At 43.8% G+C, this 20,732-nt stretch overlaps 1 protein-coding gene across 8 annotated transcripts in view; it reads left to right on the forward strand.

Annotated features, from left to right (window-relative positions):
• Nucleotides 1-20,732, forward strand: part of elmo1 (engulfment and cell motility 1 (ced-12 homolog, C. elegans)) — a 351,421-nt gene that overhangs the window by 162,171 nt on the left and 168,518 nt on the right. For all 8 annotated transcript variants that reach the window (XM_070880592.1, XM_070880596.1, XM_070880593.1 and 5 more), the window contains 2 exons: nucleotides 7,527-7,649; nucleotides 11,298-11,426. In XM_070880592.1, the coding sequence (XP_070736693.1) occupies nucleotides 7,527-7,649; nucleotides 11,298-11,426 (252 nt within the window). The remainder of the gene's footprint in view (nucleotides 1-7,526; nucleotides 7,650-11,297; nucleotides 11,427-20,732) is intronic.

The following is a 20,732-nucleotide window of genomic DNA, read 5'->3' on the forward strand; positions in this document are numbered from 1 at the left end:
CAGAAGTGTAACCTGACAAAAATAGAAGCCAAGCCAAAGAAGGAGCTTGGTCAAAGATGTAGGTTTTAAGGAGGGTCTTAAAAGAGAAGAGAGAGGCGGACAGGTTTATGGAGGGAATTAGAGCTTGGAGCCTAGATGGCTGATGGTACGGCTGCCAATGGTGGGGGATGCACAAGAGACCAGAGTTGGAGGAGGGAAGGGAGCGGGATGAAGTCCATTGGCTCAGACAACAAGGCAAAATGTTATCCTTTGGGAAGGGGTGCAATTATGAGGGCTCCTCCTAGCTCCACAAACATTCTAAAAACAAAAGCATAGCTTTTTCTGAGCGACCTGTGCAGGCCCTTTAAACACTGCTGATCAGGCCACTTGACACCTGGCATCAATGCGCGGAGAGTGCGCGGTGCCAATTGGTATCTCAAAATTAACTTAGTTCTATGAACATACGAAAATGACGGGCAGGAAAAGACCAACTGGTCCATCAGTCTGGAATACCATGACTAGATAGTTTCCCTCCCCACCTCTCCCAGCAATCATATAATATCCTGGGATAGACAAGAGACCAGAAAAAGGAACCCAAGGACAGAAAGGGGGGGGGGGGAAATATATGGGAAATTTTTCTCCGACCCTCTCGGGCGATTAAAACCAGGGATTATATTGATCATGCGGTTAACTGTTAAATCACTTGCCTACGTCATAAGGTCAGAATTAGCACATTACAAGTAGTTTCCCACCAGATATAGACTCTGCCCACGCCACCCACTAAGAGACCCCACCCAAAATGGCGGGAACAGGGCAGTGCCCCTCCGTTCCTGCCTGACTGAGGCACGCAAAATCGGTTCAAAACCCAGCTGAAATTAGAATCGTGTTCTCAGCCTATCTCAATACAAATTTTGTGACAGTTTAGTCAGCTGTCTACAGAAAACTTACCGATATGAACTAAGCTGCATTCAAACAAAAAGATAGAGATTTTTTTTCAATCATGTGCACCTCCTTTGAAATTGAGCTGACAGTTATTTGAATCCAGAAAGACCTGGGAATTCAAATAGATTGAAGTGTTCAAATCATTTTGAGTTGATTGGAAGCTACATAGAGATAGGTTAGGACAGTTTAGTCCCTGTAAATATGAAGACTACAATAAGAAAAGAATATTGCATTTACAAAAAAAAAAATCTTACAATATAGATTGTGATCATTTATTAATTTTGTTAGAGGAGCTGCTTAGTGTATCTATTGTAAATATATCGATGCATTCTATTACTGTTATTCTAGTCTCTTGTGCATCCCTGATTTTCATCACTCTACCATTGGCAGTCATGCCTTCAGCTACCTAGGCCCTAACCTCTGGAGTTCCCTTCCTAAACTTCTCCACCTCTCTCCTCCTTTAAAATACACATTTTGATCACTATTCCTAATATCTCCATTTGTGGCTCGGTGTCAAATTTTATTTTATAATACGCCTGGGACATTTAACTATGCTAAAGTTATTGTTGTATACACTCGTTCACATATTGTTCAATACATTTGTATGTTATAGTCTAAAACAAGGTCTCGGGTTTGATGCTCGACCACTTTTCAAAGAAAATGGAAGTTTGTATGTCGGCATGGAATAGCAAAAGCAATTTACAGAAAGGTTTTCTCTTTGTTATCTGGGCTCATGATCAGAAAGTCTTTGAGACCATACGAAGTTAAGGATGTAAAATTCAATTTTGGTGTGAGTGTAAAATGTGCAATTCCAAATAGGCCGCCTGTTCCAAACATCCCGCCTGGTTTTCCTTTCCAGTGACAACATTTTAGGGTGGGGTGGTGGCGATAGAATCTTGAAGTTAAAAATGCTATTGAATGCAGTTTAACATCCCTACTTGGTAGAGAGTGAAGAGAAAGAGAAATGGGTGGAGTTGTATCAGTCTGAAAAAAGACCAGATTGACACAAGTGATAAGACGCTGACACACTCTGAAAGGGATTCTGATTTAGAATTGACAGACACACTGCATCACAATGGGTCGAGAAAGTGAGATTATTTTGAAAGCATGTGAATAATAAAGCAACAATCTTTCCTAGATTGAGGGGCTAATACATTTCAATTATAGTCCTTTTCATTTATAGTCCTTGGCCCTACAGTGAACATCTCTTATGAGAATGGAGGTTTTTTTTGTCCTTTTAAAGAAAAAATATAGATTATTTTTCTATTTTCACCCCTGAAGTTAGCTCCCGTATCCACACCAGCTTCTTTAGTCAGAAGTGCAACCTACACAAAGTCCTGTAGATATATAATGAACATCCTGCCAGGAAGCAAGTTAAGAGTTAGTGTGAAGCAGGATCCCAGGCTTTTGACTGGTTTTATTCTCTTAACAATGGAAAGAAAATGCAAGCTACAGTCAAATTAATTTGTAGCACATGGCTGAGTTATGCCGCTATAGCCCTATCTGTCCTTGTAATCTCATTGAGCCCTACAACCCTCTGAGATCTCTGCACTCTTCCCATTTTGGCCTCTTGTGTATACCTGATTTTCATCGCTCCACCATTGGCGACTGTGCCTTCAAATGCCTAGGCCCTCAGCTCTGGAATTCCCTCCCTAAACCACTCTGCCTCTCTACCTCTCTGTCCTCTTTTAAGATATACCTTAAAACCTATCTCTAATCCTGTGCTAATACCTCCTCATGTGGCTTGATGTCAAATTTTGTTTGATAATGCTCCTGTGAAGCAACTTGGGATGTTTTACTGCACTAAAGGTGCTATATAAATATAAGTTGTTGTTCTGAACTTCAAAAGGCCCACACAAATGCAATGACCATAATAAACTGGTCCTGGCCATTCTCAATTGGGCTGCATTTCATATTCAGCAAATGTGTGACAGAAAATATGTGTTCAGCCTTTCTTACTGCTGCACATGTTGTGATACCATTCAAATTGCAATCCCTTGGGTAAAAGAATGCATTAGTCTTTTAGATCTGCCTATTCTGTCAGGGAATCTGAGTATACCATGACCGTGACAGTGTTGAAGGGCGAATGACACTGCAAGCAAGCTGAATTGTACACTATGATAGACCACGCACTGCAATGCTTTTTACAAAGTTTAAAAGATGACCGGTAATGTCAAATCGCCTCTAGATTTATTTGAGAAAGAAAATTCCTTACTAAAGTAGAAAAGTTGATCACAAAGAAGATGCATTATGGCCATTTGAGGTAATGGGACAGAATCCATCTGCCATTAGTTAGACTTGCCCCTGCACCCTTCAGCTCAAAATATTTTTGCCCACAAAGTTGCTGAAAGTGCAAGTTGCTAACGACGCAGAGAGGGAAACAGAGCATCCAGGACCTGAGAGAATAGAGCAACCAACAGAATATCTCCTTAACCCAAGAGATTTAAGGATTGGAAAATAAACAGTGGAAGCACTAAGAAGGGGGGAAGGGGGGGGTGATGAATTCAATGTTAAATCTGGTACCGAAAGGGAAGTAGAGAGAAAGAAAGATTGGATTATGAGAGAGAAAAGAGACAAAGGGAAATGAGAAAAAAATGTAATTTAAAATTTGATATTTAAAATTCAAAACGTGAAGGAATGGGACTCCACACTTGTAATCGTTAATTCTCAGAGCCAGAGAGGTTGGTTGGCAATAATTAACGCTTACCATGTCATTAAAAGGGTACTTGCACTTGTAATTACTAGCCCTAAATATCTATGGCAGGATTAGTTCGCGAAAACAGGAAATTCACAACGGTCAATGCATGTTAATGGTGTGGCAGACAGCAAGATGTTGTTTTTTGCGAAGCTAACAATCGAGTAAGAACATAAGAAATAGGAGCAGGAGTAGGCCATTTGGTCCCTCGAGCCTACTCCACCATTCACTAAGATCTGATTCTGGCCTCAACTCCATTTTCCCGCCTGCTCCCCATAGTAGAGAATTCCAAAGATTCACGACCCTCTGAGAGAAGAAATTCCTCCTCATTTCTGTTTTAAATGGGCGACCCCTTATTCTGAAACCATGCCCCCTAGTTCTAGATTCTCCCATGAGGGGAAACATCCTCTCTGCATCTACCCTGTTAAGCCCCCTCAGAATTTTATATGTTTCAATAAAATCATCTCTCATTCTTCTAAACTCCAATGAGTATAGGCCCAACCTGCTCAACCTTTCTTCATATGACAACCCCTTCATCTTAGGAATCAACCCCGTGAACATTCGCTGAACTGCCTCCAATGTCAGTATATCCTTCCTTAATTAAGGAGACCAAAACTGCACGCAGTACTCTAGGTGTGGTCTTACCAGTACCCTGTACAGTTGGAGCAGGACTTCCCTACTTTTTACTCCATTCCTCTTGCTATAAAGGCCAACATTCTGTTTGCCTTCCTGATTAATTGCTGTACCTGCATGCTAACTTTTTGCATTTCATGTACAAGAACCCCCAGATCCCTCTGTACTACAGCATTTTGTAATCGCTCTCCATTTAAATAATAATTTGCTTTTTTATTTTTCTTACCAAAGTGGATAACGTCACATTTTCCCACATTATAGTCCATCTGCCAAATCTTTGCCCACCACTGAGCCTATCTATATCCCTTTGTAGATTCTTTGCGTCCTCCTCACAACTTGCTTTCCCACCTATCTTTGTATCATCAGCAAATTTGGTTACGTTACATTCGGTCCCTTCATCCAAGTCATTGATTGAAATTGTAAATAGTTGAGGCCCAAGCACTGATCCTTGTGGCACCCCACTAGTAACAGTTTGCCAACCTGAAAATGACCCATTTATTCCGACTCTCTGTTTTCTGTTAGTTCGCCAATCCTCTATCCACACTAATATATTACCCCCAACTCCGTGAACTCTTATCTTGTGCAGCAACCTTATCGATTGCTTTCTGGAAATCCAAATACACGACATCAACTGGTTCCCCTTTATCCACCCTACTCATTACATCCTCAAAGAACTCCCGCAAATTTGTCAAACATGATTTCCCTTTCATAAAACCATGCTGACTCTGCGTGACAGAATTATGCTTTTCTAAATGTCCTGGTACCACTTCCTTAATCATGGCCCCTCCAACCTGTGAGAGAACACCTCCACAGGTCGGGGATATAAAAGAGCTGGAGCGGCGGGCCTTGAACATCGTGGGCCACCCTGACCTGCGAGAGGACACCACCGCAGGTCGGGAGTATAAGAACCGGAGCATACCACTACAACCTCCTGCGCGAGCTGCTACAAGTGTTCGACGATTTCGAGGTGGGCGACTGGGTGACGTCATCAAAACCCAGGTCGGCTTTTGGAGCGTGGGCGGGAACATCGGCGAAGCCCTGGTACAGTGGAGGAGCGGGAAGGCCGGGGCGGATGAGCAGCGCGAGATCGTGGCAGAGCTGCGGCGAGTGATTGAGGTGGAGGAGCGATGAGAGATCGTGGCTGAGATTCGGCGCGTGATCCTGGCGCAGGTTCGGCGCAAGATCATGGCGGAGGAGCGGCAGGAGATTGTGGCAAAGGAACGGAGAGAGATCGTGGCGGAGGTGTGGCGATTGTTTTTGTAGTGGAGGAGCGGCGAGAGATTGTAGCGGAGGAATGGTGAGAGCTCATGGTGGAGGTGCGGCGAATGTGGCGGAGGAGCAACGAGAGATCGTGGCGGAACTACGGCAAACGAGGGTACGGGGCCCAGAAGAGCCGAGGACCTAGGGGCAGCATGAGCCAGCCCACACTGCGATATGTGTGCATACTAGGTCCATGCAGCAGAGCAGGTCTCCAGTTGTCCTGGTTAACCCTTGCCACTGGATAAAGGCCTAGCTCTGTCAAGCCCGTGTGGTGGCTGATGTGCAATGGGCACCACACGTTAAAAAAAAATCCACGCACAGGCATCTTCCACCCCTTCAATTGGAGTTCAGGACTGGAATATCAGGTCCTTCATTGAAACATAAAAATTTACAGCACAGAAGGAGGCCATTTCGGCCCATCGTGCCCATCTGTGAACTCATGTGGAAGCAAGTCATCCTTGTTCGAGGGACCGCCTATGATGATGATGAATAATGGACTGCAGTATTTTCCCAATGACAGATGTTAGGCGAACTGATCTATAGTTTCCTGCTTTCTGTCTCCCTCCTTTCTTAAATAGGGGTGTTACATTTGCGGTTTTCCAGTCCGCAGGGATCGCTCCAGAATTCAGGGAATTTTGGTAGATTACAACCAATGCATCCACTGTCTGCCGCTACTTCTCTTAAGATCCTAGGATGCAGGCCATCAGGTTCAGGGGACTTGTCCACCTTTAGTCCCATTAGTTTGCCTAGTACTTCATCTCTAGTGATAGTGATTGTTGCAAATTCGCCCCCCCCCCGCCTCCAAATAGCTCCTTGATTATCAATTATTGGGATGTTTTTAGTGTCCCTACCGTGAAGACTGATACAAAATATTTGTTCAAAGTTTCTGCCATTTCCCTGTTTCTCAACTTTTGGATATTCGCATTTGAAGGAGCATCTGCCCTCGCATGGAGTTGTACCGTTTACGCATAAATAACGGTGAGCACTGTTAGACTCACCATTACTTTGACATCAAATTCTGGCCCATAATAAGAATTTTCAGCCAACTGACCAACTCATCTCACATTTATCCACCAATCTTTCTGTTTAAAAATGTCTTCAAGTAAATTGTTAGAATGTTGGTGATCAAGAAACCGACACTGGAAAATTAAAATGAGGTCAATTATAATCTTTCAAAGTCTCTTGCTTTCACAGAAGGTTTACTCCTAAATTGTCCAATTTAATGCACAGTTTACTCAGCAACCTCTGGAGTTGAAAATTTCAAAATGCTCGTTGTTGGTCTCTCATCATCTGGCCCCTATCACTTGTCAAGCTTGTGCGCTTCACTTCCTTTGAGTATTCAAAAGGAGAGAAAAAAAATCTTTTACTCCTATTCTGAAGGCAAAGGCCTCCCCCTGAGCCGAGACAATGAGTTTTGGAAAGGAAAGGACTTGCATTTATATAGCATCTTTCATGACCTCCAAACACCCCTAAGTGCTTTACAGCCAATGAAGTGCTCTTCCTGGGAATGTACCAGGTTTGATTTGTTCTGTGCCGAGTTAGCCAGAGCAGCAGTTGACTTTAGTGCTCTGGGACTAGGCTAGGGAAAAATCACTGGGTTTCTGCTCCGGTTCCTGATCACTCTTGAATGGCCTCTGCTGGAAGGCTCTTGTTTGTCATTGTTGGGCTGGGTGATGATGCTATCTACAGTTGAACAGCCTGCCAACACTCAATGTCTAGACTCGCACATGGAGAATGTCCACTTGATTGAAATGCCAGAGGGCAGATGGAGCCTATTGAACCATAATCAATGAATCAGTGCACACAGGAGAAAAGGGAAGACGTGTATTGAGAAATAACTACCGGTATTTAAAAAAAAACACAGTAGGACTACAAATACTGTATATACACAAATCTTGCATGGGAGAAGGTGCTGTTTCTTGCCCACATGCGTTGCTCATCAGTGGTAGTCTAGATGAGGATGGGGATGAATGGACTGCTGCTATTTTTTTGAATGGAAATTCTTTCTGTGCAACAGCATGTTATTCGTGGAAACCGAACCATTCAGACTGAAATGGCCCACCAGCTGTATGTCCTCCAAGTACTGACTTTTAATCTTCTGGAAGACCGGATGATGACTAAAATGGATCCACAGGATCAAGTGAGTATTTTTAATATGAGAGATCTACAAGATGGTTACACCCCAACACGGTTTCATTCAGTGGCAGCCAGTGCTGTGTTTGGAAGCCTCCTAATTGCACCAACCGCTGTTTACTGCTGACTGCCTTGTTCCTCTCGTTGATGCAAATTATTTGGAATTCATTTAGTTTCTGCAGCCTTCAAACACAGGGATTTTAATGTTTTTGTCACTCAATCCCAGGGTGGATGCATCGCTGGCAAGGACAGTATTTATTGCCCATCCCTAGTTGTCCTGAGGAGGTTATGGTGGGCTGCCTTCTTGAACCACTGAGTGGTTTGCTAGGCCACTTAGGGCAGTTAGGAGACAACCATGTTGTTGTGGGCCTGGAGTCATATTTAGACCAGACCGGGTAAGGACAGCAGGTTTCCTTCACTATATAAAAATAGAAAATGCTGGAAATACTCAACAGGTCAGGCAGCATCTGTGGAGAGAGAAACAGAGTTGATGTTTAAGGTCAATGACCGTTCTGATGAAACGTTCATCGACCTGAAATGTTAACTCTCTTTCTCGCTCCACAGATGCTGCCTGACCTACTGAGTATTTCCAGCATTTTTTGTTTTTAGTTCAGATTTCCAGCATCCGCAGTATTTTGCTTTTGTATGTGAACCAGTTGAGTTTTTACAATAATCCAACAGCTTCATGGTCACTTTTACTGATGCCAGCTTTTACTTATTTCCAGATTTTTATTTTTAACTGAATTCAAACTGCCATGGTGGAATTTGAATTTGTGTTCTCTGGATTATTTGTCCAGGACCCTGGATTATTAGTCGCAGTAACAACCACTGCACTACTGTAGCCCCTGGTGGCACAGAACATAAAGCCCTTAACTTTTAGTGGTATTAATTGGGCAGTCTGGCACAGAGAAATAAATAGTGTTGGAAAATGAGGTGGTGTAGTTGGGGGTACATTCAGATGGGATCTACGTACATTGGGCTGTGTAGCATAAACTCTGTATTGAAGAAAAGATAACCCATGTTGTATATGACCTGGGTATGCTTATTGCTGTCTGATGAATTGCATTGAATTTACAGGACAGAAATAGGCCATTCAGCCCAACTGGTCTATGTCGGTGTGCATGCTCCACTCGAGCCTCCCCCACTCTACTTCATCTAACCCTATCAATGTATCGTTCTATTTCTTTCTCCCTCATGTACTTAAAGGCATCTGTGCTATGGGGAGGCAAAGAAGGAAATGTTCTACTTGCTTGTTCTCAATTGCATAAGCGCAAAATACGTAAACCAACTCTCTAGTAAAGGAGACAGTAAGATTTTGTTATGGCTCTGTCATAATCGAGACTGTCTTGGTAAGTAGGTGAATTTTTTCACACTATACTTAAGTCTGTCGGGCTGAACAAAGACTTTGGGGCCAAAATTGCCCCTTTGCGCAGGGCCAGTTAGCGTTGTCGACTGGCTCAACCGTAGTGCCAATAAGTTAGCTCGCGGGTGCAGCGGCCACATCGACCTGCAGGGATTTTCTCCCAGTGCTCCGCTGGTTAAAAGTGGTTTGTGCCGCGATTAGCGCACCTGTGTGGCGCGCACACAGTGATGATCTTGTCGCCATGCGCAGCAGCCCCTTACCGCCCCACACCAAACCCTTTGCGCCACGCAGGGGAAATTGCCCCGCGCGGGGCAATGCCACCAACAGCTTCTTGGTGCGAGACGCTGCGGTGACTGTGGCGCCCTGGACATCCTTAAAGGAGAGGTGCCGCTGCGGCGTTCGCCATCTTTTTTGTGTTGGCCAACATTTCAGTCAGCCCGACAATGGTGGCCGCTGGTTCAGCCAGCCCAGCAACAGGCAGGCCGACACCCCCTCTTGGATACCGGGCCACTGGCCCAGCCAACACCCTTCCTGGTGGCCCAGTGGGTGACACTCAATGTGCTGCTCAGATCGCAGCGTCCCTCCCCTTTAAGGAAAGGGGAGGGACGTTGCGATGCGGCTCTATGATGCGCGTTAGCAATACGCTGACATCATCAACGTGGCGCTGATATGCTGAGCGCGGCGCTATACATTGCGCCCTGCAAGCGCTGGGGGAACGCCAGTTTAGCACAGTCAACATTTTCTTTGCCGAAATCTACACTGGGGTGGCACATCCCACGCTGTTGGGGGAGAGAGGGAAGGCTTCTTTTCCCACGAGCGGGCCCACTGATATAGAGGGTCGACGCTCGCCCCAGCCCACGTAGCAATTCTCGAAGTTAGCAGACAGAGTCAGATGGCAAAGTATAACGATCTTTATTACGAACGTCCGGGAACAACCCGCATCACAGCCGCCTGTGAGTGGGGATGCTCCCCAAACAGCACAATCATACAACTTTTATACATTTCAAAAACCCCTCTGTTCCCAGACAAGACCTCCCTAGATCTCTAATTGGACTACCTTATCAGCGCTACTTCCCTAATTGGACTACCTTATCAGTATTACTTCGGATTGACAGGTCATGAGCTCTGACTGACAGGCCATGATATCGTGACCATCTTAGACCATTCCCAGAATGGTATCATTACGTTGGGATTTGTTATACATTTCCTTTGGTGCCATGAAGTCTCTGGTCTCTTCTCACCGCCTTATCAGCGGTCTGTTTAGGTTCTCTCCTATTGACATTCCATGTTGGAATACTATCTGGTATCCCAACCCATAACAGTACCTTCTAGAGCCTTGGAGCTGGAATGTACAAGGCGTGAGAAGAGATACAAGGCGTGAGAAGAAAAGCCTTTACCTCCTTATGCAGGAACCAGCACTTTAACCCTTGTCCCGCTGGTACCCCTAATGCCAAATTTCTCTTACACACGCCAACTCAAAAAAAATTTCCCATCAACGAAATGACCACCCCAAGCCCAGCGTGGGGCAAATTCAGCCCCTTAAAGTGCTGGAACATTCACTGAATATGTGAGCTTGTTTTGACCTAGAGACTATGGGAGCAATCCCTTAATAGCCTTTGACTACCTTGCTGGGAAGCATGAATTAGGAGGCAGATATGAGAAAGCAGCTAAGGAGTATCTGAAAACCTTCATTGTTTGAGGTGAATGAAAGAAAAACTCACCTGCAGTGCCAGCGGACAGAGTTATAAGGAAAGTTTAGGAAAGCCTGGGCTCTTCTAACTTGAAAGAGTGAGAGGGGACCTCCTATGTCATGGGTGCTAAATAGGATAGACAAGATTACAAAGAATGTCACTAATTTGGCACAGATTAACACTAAACTAGCACCCTGCAGCTGACCTGTATTATATATGACGAGAGTGTGCTTAAAGCTGACATCAGATCCCAATGAGAAAAAGCCATCACGTTTAGCACCAAAATCCCTTAGCTTGGTGAGCATATCAGTTAATCAAAATGTAAATTTAAATAAGTATGTTAGGTTGGTACTAGTTCTTGGTAATGTTGATGCAGCACAGTTGATGAAAATCGGCTTTTGCTATATTTTTTGGGGCTTGTTGACTTTCTGGAGCATAAGGATAGCCAATTTTGCAGCACTCCGAGAAGGGTACTAAAGGTAATGGTAAACCCGCAGGAGTTAAGTTGCAGAGAAATACTCTTCAACTAATTGCACATGCAATCTTGCGCTCATTATATTCGTTCAATTCTGTTTAATCTGCTTCTGGCTTCCTTTTACAGGCCCAAAGAGATATCATATTTGAGTTGCGCAGGATTGCGTTCGACGCTGAATTGGAACCTAGCAACAGCGGCAGTATTGAGAAGCGAAAGTCCATGTACACCAGAGATTATAAAAAGCTGGGCTTCATTGTAAGTAAGCTCATCTACTGAGAAAACACTCCAAAGGCGGAAACTGTTGGGTTTTAAGAAGCTAGGGATTTTGTGAGAGTTGTTCCTCTTCCATCTTGAGTTGCCCTATTCAGAATTCTCTCCTTACTGAATCTAGAATCAGGATTCTGCAGTTTGGAGAAGTTCCCAGTGTTAAAGGTAAATGGGTCATGCTGCTAAAGTCAGTTAATTCATTACACTACTACTTTTTACCCCCTCCTGTTTAATCCTGAAACAAGATACCTTTTCATTTTTTTGTTAATAGTCAAAGATACTGACCGCATTTAGTTCATTTTGCTTCCTGCATCCCTACATCCATTGTGACAGGGCGGGAAATGCACCTGGATGGCTGTAAACTGACTCCGAAGGCCAGTCTTTCAGCCAGCGAAAATGTCATAATTCTACAGACTGACTTGGCTGTATCACATCTACAAATATGCCAATCAGTAACATTATTTATACAAACCAGGAAGGGCTACATCAGATTGATTCATCCCATCTGTGATGCTGGCAGCTCAGTTGTGGTTGAATGGGATCATTGGTCGGTGGTACGATAAGAGTTAATAATAATGCAAATTAAATTGAAAGTTTAAAATAAAATGTTGCCAGAGAAATAAAAGGATTCCAGCTATGTGCCCCCATGAACCTTTGGATTCTTGGCAATTATCACTACATCTAAGAATGCCATATTAATTCAGATTAATTTCCATAAGTAAATTAGTTCTACTTATCTATAATTATAAGGTATTGTTGGACTACTTTCTTGTTCTGTTTTGTCTCGTTACTTTAAACACCAGATTACTCTCTCACTCAGTTGTAGCACTGCAGGATCAATCTTTATTGAAAGCGCATGCTTCACAAAACCATTATGAAGGCTGAGATATCACACTTCACGATTCCAGTATTAGCTGTTGAACAGTGGTTCATTCACATCTCTTATACCAAATTTCACCTTTGATCACTACATTCCATGCATACCACCAATAAATCATAGTACATTCAAGATACATACAAATGACAACAGAATAACTAAACAAACAGGCACTTAACTCTTCTAATTATTTTATCACCCCATGGTTATATTGCTTTCTGAAACTCTTCTGATAATTTTATTAACATAAACACAAGTGACCTGATTTCTAATCTGCTAGGCACACAGGTCAACCTTCTGATCTGTAGAGATACATTTGGTTACAATCACATGCTCAGCTGAAAGCTGTTTTAACTCATTATGTGCTGATCCCACAGACTGCCCAGAAAGAACATTTGAAATACTCAGGTAATGTGAACGCTCATTCCCACAGGTTCACGTTTTTACCCCACAGTGCTCTTTAGTCCTGTTGTAGCCACGGGCATTTATTTTCTCTACTGGCTGTTTAATTTTTCTTAATTGTGTCTCGCCATTCATTATGTAGATTATTTTAGTTGCTTTGTATATATTTTTTTATCATATTGATAAATTACCATTAGTTTTAATTTCACTGTTGAACAGTGCTTTTATTTTTCCACACACACATTTTGATTTTGGTTGCAAATCAAAGGCTACCCACTGGTACCGCATTAATATCCAGTTGCTTTTGTGACTTACTTGGGGTTCTGAAAAGATTAATTTTGCGCTGGGCAAACGCTCCTGGAGACTGATGAGTATCTAGAATTGGCATAATGGCTGTAGCCTAAGGCAGATTATTCAGTGTCTCACTTGTAGGGAGAAACTAACAGTTGTCAGTGTCACGCTGTGCATAGCTGTCTGTTGCTTTTCACACAAAGCTTGTTTGATGGATGACCTACATTGCCTAGTTGCTTTCGTTTCTTCGATCAGTTCTGGTTTGTTTCATTTTAATTCTGCCAGTTCAAATGTGAGATTAACGAAAAGCACCTGTAAAATTACAATGTCTAACCGTAGGAATAGAAAACAGATTTAATTATCTCTCTTTTCCTATCTTTCTCTCCTCCGTTGAAGGTGACGACTCTTGCCGGGGTGTAGTTTCATACACAGGGAGCACTACAGTGCCCCGCCCTAATTAGAATATAAGAACATAAGAAATAGGAGCAGGAGTAGGCCATTTGGCCCTTCGAGCCTGCTCCGCCATTCAATAAGATCATGGCTGATCCGATCATGGACTCAGCTACACTTCCTTGGCCTGCCCCTCATCCCAGTTTTAAATGGGCGGCCCCTTATTCTGAGACAAAAGGCCCAAATTTCCCCATGAGTTGCACCATTTTTTTTGGTGTAACTTAATTTTTCTGGTATCTTTTTAGTTGCAAATATGGCCATTTAATTTGCGCCAGTGTAAGTGAGTTAGTTAGGTTTTTTGTTAGGTCACTTTTTTTTTTTCAAAAGGGGGCGTTCCCAGCCACTTACACCATTTATGCCAATTTGGCCAGAAAAAAGTTGTACTAAACTAACTTAGGGCAGCGTATGTGTCCACTTTTGTCCGCACAGAAAGACCTTACTTACAGTTAAGGAATTGCCGCGAGTAACTACATTTGAAGCACCACCAAGCACCAAACAAAGCACAAGCAGTAATAACCATTCAATAAAAACTAAAGAACTGAGTAAATAATTAAATTAACAAATAAAGAGCTGAAGTAAATCCTACCTTCAACTAAAGGGAGTCCCTTTGGTCTGGGATAAGGGAGGGAGAACGCGGCTGCTGACTTTCAACCCTTTTCGGGCGGGAATTTTTTCCCTTTTTGCCCATTTTTCGGGTTTTTGGTCAGGCTTTAAAAACAGTAGCCTGAAACCTGGCAGAGGCATGGGGCTTCGGCTCCCTCGCGTGAGGGACTGCAGACAACTCCATTTCGCCCCGAAAGGAGTTCGGAGATCGGACTGACTTGGGCGCACACTCAATGGTCGGCAAGTGTGCTAGAGCCAGGCAGGCCACGTGTGGAAGGACACCGAGGTCCAGCGCAACACACAGCGCAATGATTCTAAGCATCTTTGCACACTGACATCTTCCAAGAGCTTTACACACAAATTATTTGTAATACAACCTAACTGCATGTTGCTGGTTATTTATTGATACACAGGATGGGATGTAGGTTAAGCACCTGGCTGTCACTGTATATGTGCTTCTTTAACATGACAAGACCGCCACCCAACCAAACGAACGCAAAGCCAGCCAGCATGGCAAGCGACGTCGCTACACGACAAGCTATCCTCGGTCCAAACCACTAGACTGCAGCCAAAGACGACCAACCTCTTCCCCCCCTCTCTCTCGCCCCGATCAAAACTCAGTCGCACCAACCTGTTTCTTGCAGCCCTCGGTGGCGGGCCTGTGCGGCAGGCCATTCGGCCTGGCTTGGGGGCTGGACGCATTCTGCAGGCATCATCATCACAATCATGGGACGGAGCTACTGCGCATGCGCAACCGCTCTACTGCGCACACGCGCAGCTGCCGGCATTGTTTTGGGCGCAGGGCTGTAGCTCCGCCTCCCACTTCACAAGGAGTGCCGTGCCAGGACCCGGGACACACAGCAGAGCAGCCAGAATCATGAGTAAGTTTTTCGGTGCCGTTTCCAGCGTACAAAGTCGGCGCATCTTGGGAGACTGCGCCAAAAAAAAGGATTGGGGAAATTTGGGCCCTATGTTCCCTAGTTTAGTTTCCCCTATGAGTGGAAATATTCTCTCTGGATCCACTTTGTCGAGCCCCCTCATTATCTTATAAGTTTCAATAAGATCACACCTCATTCTTCTGAACTCCAATGAGTATAGGCCCAACCTACTCAACCTGTCTTCATAAGTCAACCCCCTCATCTCCGGAATGAACCCAGTGAACCTTCTCTGAACAGCCTCCAATACAAATATATCCTTCCTTAAATACGGAGACCAAAACTGTACGCAGTACTCCAGGTGTAGCCTCACCAACACCCTGTACAGTTGTAGCAGGACTTCTCTGCTTTTATACTCTAACCCCTTGCAATAAAGGCCAACATTCCATTTGCGTTCCTGATTACTTGCTGTACCTGCATACTAACGTTTTGTGTTTCATGCACACGGACCCCCCAGGTCTCTCTAGTTCATGATATGTGCACCTAGACATTGAGCGTTGGCAGGATAGGAACAGGAGTTGGGCCATTCTGGGTGTTCTAACGTGAAGGGTGTTGTGACGAAATGCAACTTTCTTCTCACCTTGACTTTCCACCAAGGTCACTGCACAGCAGTCATGAACAGGGCAAAGCGCTTCATGGGAAAAGTCAAACAAAACAGTGAAAAATTCTTTCAGTACCACTACAGTAAGTGGGAAGTCAGAAAAGAGGTGAAAACCATAAACATCGCAAATGGGTCTGAAGCTGAGTACAACATAGTAAATATTCCAAAAGAGCAAGGCCCAAATTTTGCTGTCATACTCACCGATCACCTTGTCGACAGCTGCCCACAAAGTTTTCTCGGGTTTCCCAGCATAGATTTGCACTAATCTGCCACTCCCGTGTCTGACTTCTCTGACCCATGCTGAATCCTAGTTTATGTGAATGTGGTACATTATCATCCCCCACCCCCCCTTCGCCCTGCCCATATACCTCTTGTCCTCTGCAACTTTCACTGCAGTCAGCCACTTCATTGTCCTCCATCGCCTCTCCTCTGTGATCCACCTCCATGGGACCACCCTTTCCTAGTTCTATTCCTAACTGTCCCTTCATAGCTAACACACTTCCTGCAATGACTTCCTCCTGCCCGACATGGTCACTTCCACTGTTTCATCTTTGGCCCCCTGCTATTTCTCATTTACATGCTGTCTCTAGCTGCCATATATATATATTAGTGACACTCAGCCATACCTCTCTGCCACCACCCTGGACTCCATGGGCTAGATTTTCGGTTGCTGCCGAAAATGGTAGTTTTACGCCACAATTACCGTTTTCGCTGCGCTACCATTTCTAGGCCTAAATTTCTGCCTTTACTGCATCAGTAAAGTCGGCGTTACATGAGGATTTGCAGTGCAAACCGCAAGTTTTGGCAATTTTAGTCCGAGGCTGGTAGCACTGCGAGAGAGGCCTTGGAAGGGCGGAAAAGCAAAATAAAAATTGCAAAAAACATTCACAAAACCCTCACCTACTAAATCGCTGAAAAATAATTTAAAAATAAAAACTTTAACTTACCTTTTTTACAGGTCTTCATACTTACCGCTGCTGGCAGGGCTGCACCTGTCGGTATTCTGGGTGTGGCGGAGAGTGCCGAAAGTACGACGTTAATGCAATCCGCAGCATTTCACATCGGCACACCTCCCCCCCAGCGGTACTTGGAAAAAGTTGCCCGAAGACCCCGCTGACCGGGTTTTCGTTGCGGAGGGCCAAATTGCGGCAAAAATCTAGCCCCATGGCTGCTTCTGTGCTGTCCGACTGCCTATCAGGTTGAGCCAGAACGTCTTCCAATTAATATCAGCAAGACAAAGCCATGCTGTTTAGTTCTCACCAGAAGCTCTTACCGTCTCGCCCCCCGCCCCTGTCCATCTTCCTTTCTGCCTGATCAGTCAATATGACTGCACAGCCTTGGCCCTTACACATCCCTGATCTTGAATTCCGAAGCAGTTTGTAAGAGAGAAAGGACTTGCCAACAAACAAAGTACTTTTGAAGTGTAGTGACTTGCAATGTATGAAATTCTGCAGCTAATTTGTGCACAGCAAGGTCCCACAAATAACAATGAGTTAACGACCTGATAATCTGTTTTAGTGATGTTGGTTGAGGGATACATATTGACCAGGACACGGGTGGGGAGGTGGGGAGGAGAGCTCCCCTCCTCTTCTTTGAATAGTGCCGTGGGATGTTTTACATCCACCTGAGCGGGCAGGTGGTGCTTTGATTCAACATCTCATCTGAAGGACGCCACCTTCAGCTGAAGTGCCAGCCTCGATTTTGTGCTCCAGTCTCTGGAGTGTGACTTGAACCCACGACCATCTGACCACTGAGAGTGCTCCAACTGAGTCACAGCTGACACCTTGTAGTGTGGGGCCAGGTTTTTGCCTAATTTTTGATTTGCACTGCTGATGTGTAAAGGATACTGGCAGTAGCACAGCCCTGAGATTTTTGTGTGTTTTCTTTAGTCTCCTTTAAATTCTGAGACTTGATCTTTAAAAATCCTTAACTGGGATGTTTGACCTCCGTGTGCAGATGTGTAAAACCAATTGGAGGTAATATTTGATAACACACGCTTGACCTTTTCCGTGGAATGAACAAGAAATTGAAATACATATTTGACATTTCCAATTTTTGCCATTACTGTTTTAATAATATGAGTTTGAGAATTGCATCAAGTCACATTTTTGAAATTTAGCTCGAAATACAATGATGCCAGAGGGAAAGAAAGCCTTAAAATAAATGGTATAGTTATAGAAACAGTTTCCAGTTTTTAGGGACAGTCACAGAACTTTTGATCAAATTCATGTTTTTGTCACTTTTACTTCTGTTTAATGCAAACACATGCTAAATTTTTTTTTGATGATTTTTAAATAATTCTGTTAGATTTCAGTCACTTTTATGGAATCAAGAGCCTCAATCAAAATAATGTTGAGGCTGATGGCACTCGTCCTTATTTATGCATAAATGGTGCAGCTACTTCAGGCGAGATGCAGATGTGCAGTTAAACGCGAATATTCAAAAGTTGCTGTCCAAGTTGTGCATTTAGCTTCGCGAAAACGTCATCTTGCTTTCTACCTCGCCATTGAAACGCATTGAATGGCATGAAGTTTATGTATTTGCGCGGCATATCCGAAACTTCAGTCTAAGTATCCTTTTAACGATGTGATAATTATTAATTATTGCCAATCAATATCTGGCACTGAAAATTAACTCTTACAAGTGTGGAGTCTCATTCCTTCAGGTTTTCAATGTTGGAGATTTAAAAAATGTCAATTTAATATTATATTTTATTTTAATTTTCCTTTCTTTTTTTCCTCTTTTACTCCAATCTTTTTCTCTCTCTTTCTTTCTCTTCCTGAATTCACCAACTCTAATTTACAATCCTTGCACTGTTAATTTCACAATCCTTCAATCTGATTGGTTAGGAAGATACGCAGTTGCTTGCCCGGTTCACTCATTGGCCATAAGATGCTTTGGGACATTCTGAAGTCATGAAAAGCGCTATATAAATGAATTTTCTTCCAACTCTCTCCCTTCTCTCCCTCCCTTCTCTCACTCCCTCCCTTCTCTCACTCCCTCCCTTCTCTCACTCCCTCCCTTCTCTCACTCCCTTCCTTCTCTCACTCCCTTCCTTCTATAGGGGCTATAGGGGGTGAGGAACTTAACACAATCACTAAGGAGGTGGTACTCAGTAAGATAATGGGACTAAAGGCAGATAAATCCCCTGGACCTGATGGCTTGCATCTTAGGGTCTTAAGAGATGTAGTGGCAGGGATTGTGGATGCATTGGTTGTAATTTATTAAAATTCCCTGGATTCTGGGGAGATCCCAGCAGATTGAAAAACTGCAAATGTAACGCCCCTATTTAAAAAAGGAGGCAGACAAAAAGCAGGAAACTATAGACCAGTTAGCCTAACATCTGTGGTTGGGAAAATGTTGGAGTTCATTATTAAAGAAGCAGTAGCAGGACATTTGCAAAAGCATAATTCGGTCAGGCAGAGTCGGCATGGGTTATGAAGGGGAAGTCATGTTTGACAAATTTGCTGGAATTCTTTGAGGATGTAACGAACAGGGTGGATAAAGGGGAACCAGTGGATGTGATGTATTTGGACTTCCAGAAGGTTACTGCACAAGATAAAAGTTCACGGGGTTAGGGGTAATATATTAACATGGATAGAGGATTGGCTAACTAACAGAAAATAGAGAGTTGGGATAAATGGTTCATTCTCGGGTTGGCAATCAGTAACAAGTGGGATGCTGCAGGGATCAGTGCTGGACCCCAACTATTTACAATCTATATTAACGACTTGGAAGACAGGACCGAATGTAACATAGCCAAGTTTGCTGACGATACAAAGATGGGAGGAAAAGCAATGTGTGAGGAGGACTCAAAAAATCTGCAAAAGGACATAGACAGGCTAAGTGAGTGGGCAAAAATTTGACAGATGGAGTATAATGTTGGAAAGTGTGAGGTCATGCACTTTGGCAGAAAAAAATCAAAGAGCAAATTATTATTTAAATGGAGAATAATTGCAAAGTGCTGCAGTACAGCGGGACCTGGGGGTCCTGGTGCATGAAACACAAAAGGTTAGTGATCAGGAAGGCCAGTGGAATCTTGGTCTTTATTGCAAAGGGGATGGAGTATAAAAGCAGGGAAGTCCTGCTACAGTTATATAGGGTATTGGTGAGGCCACAGTTCGAATATTACGTACAGTTTTGGTTTCCATATTTACGAAAGGATATACTTTGGAGACAGTTCAGAGAAGGTTCACTATGTTGATTCCGAAGATGAGGTGGTTGACTTATGAGGAAAGGTTGAGTAGGTTGGGCCTCTACTCAATGGAATTCAGAAGAATGAGAGGTGATCTTATCGAAACGTATAAGATTATGAGGGGGCTTGACAAGGTGGATGCAGAGCGGATGTTTCCACTGATTGGGGAGACTAGAACTAGGGGGCATAATCTCAGAATAAGGGGCCGCCCATTTAAAACACTCAATGAGGAGGAATTTGCAGCCTCAGAGAGCTGTGGAAGCTGGGTCATTGAATAAATTTAAGACAGAAATAGACAGTTTCTTAAACGATAAAGGGGCTAAGGGGTTATGGGGAGCAGGCAGGGAAGTGGAGCTGAGTCCATGATCGGATCAGCCATGATCGTATTAAATGGTGGAGCAGGCTCAAGGGCCGCATGTCCTACTCCTACTCCTATTTCTTATGTTCTTATGTTATGTTCTCTCTTCCTTCCTTCTCTCCCTCCCTCCCTTCCTCCCTTCCTCCCTCCTTTCCTCCCTCCCTTCCTTCCTTTTTTCTTTCCTTCCTTTCCTTCTTTTCCTTCCTTCTATCTTTTCCTTCCTTCCTTTCCTTCTTTTTCCTTTCTTTCCTTTTTTTCCCCCCTTCCTTTCTTAGTTCTCTTGCAGAGTTACCCTGATAGTAATCCAAAAGGATAAGAAATTCATTGTGGAATCGCAGTTACCGCAGTGTGGTGCACTGTGTTGGTACATCAGGTTGCTTTGTTTTTTCTCTAAGTCAGGTGGAAAGAGGAACGACCTCTCTCATCACACGAAAAAAATCGGACAGGAATAGATCACCTGGTCCATCTAACCTGTTGCATACAGTGGTGATGCCTTATGCATCAGCGCAAGAGATTCCCTACCTCTTAGGTGCCATGGGAGAGGCAAAAATCCAAGGCCAATTAGGGGTGGGGGAAATTGGA

This window comes from Pristiophorus japonicus, chromosome 5 (genome assembly GCF_044704955.1).
Source record: "Pristiophorus japonicus isolate sPriJap1 chromosome 5, sPriJap1.hap1, whole genome shotgun sequence".
In the NCBI taxonomy this organism is placed as follows: domain Eukaryota; kingdom Metazoa; phylum Chordata; class Chondrichthyes; family Pristiophoridae; genus Pristiophorus; species Pristiophorus japonicus.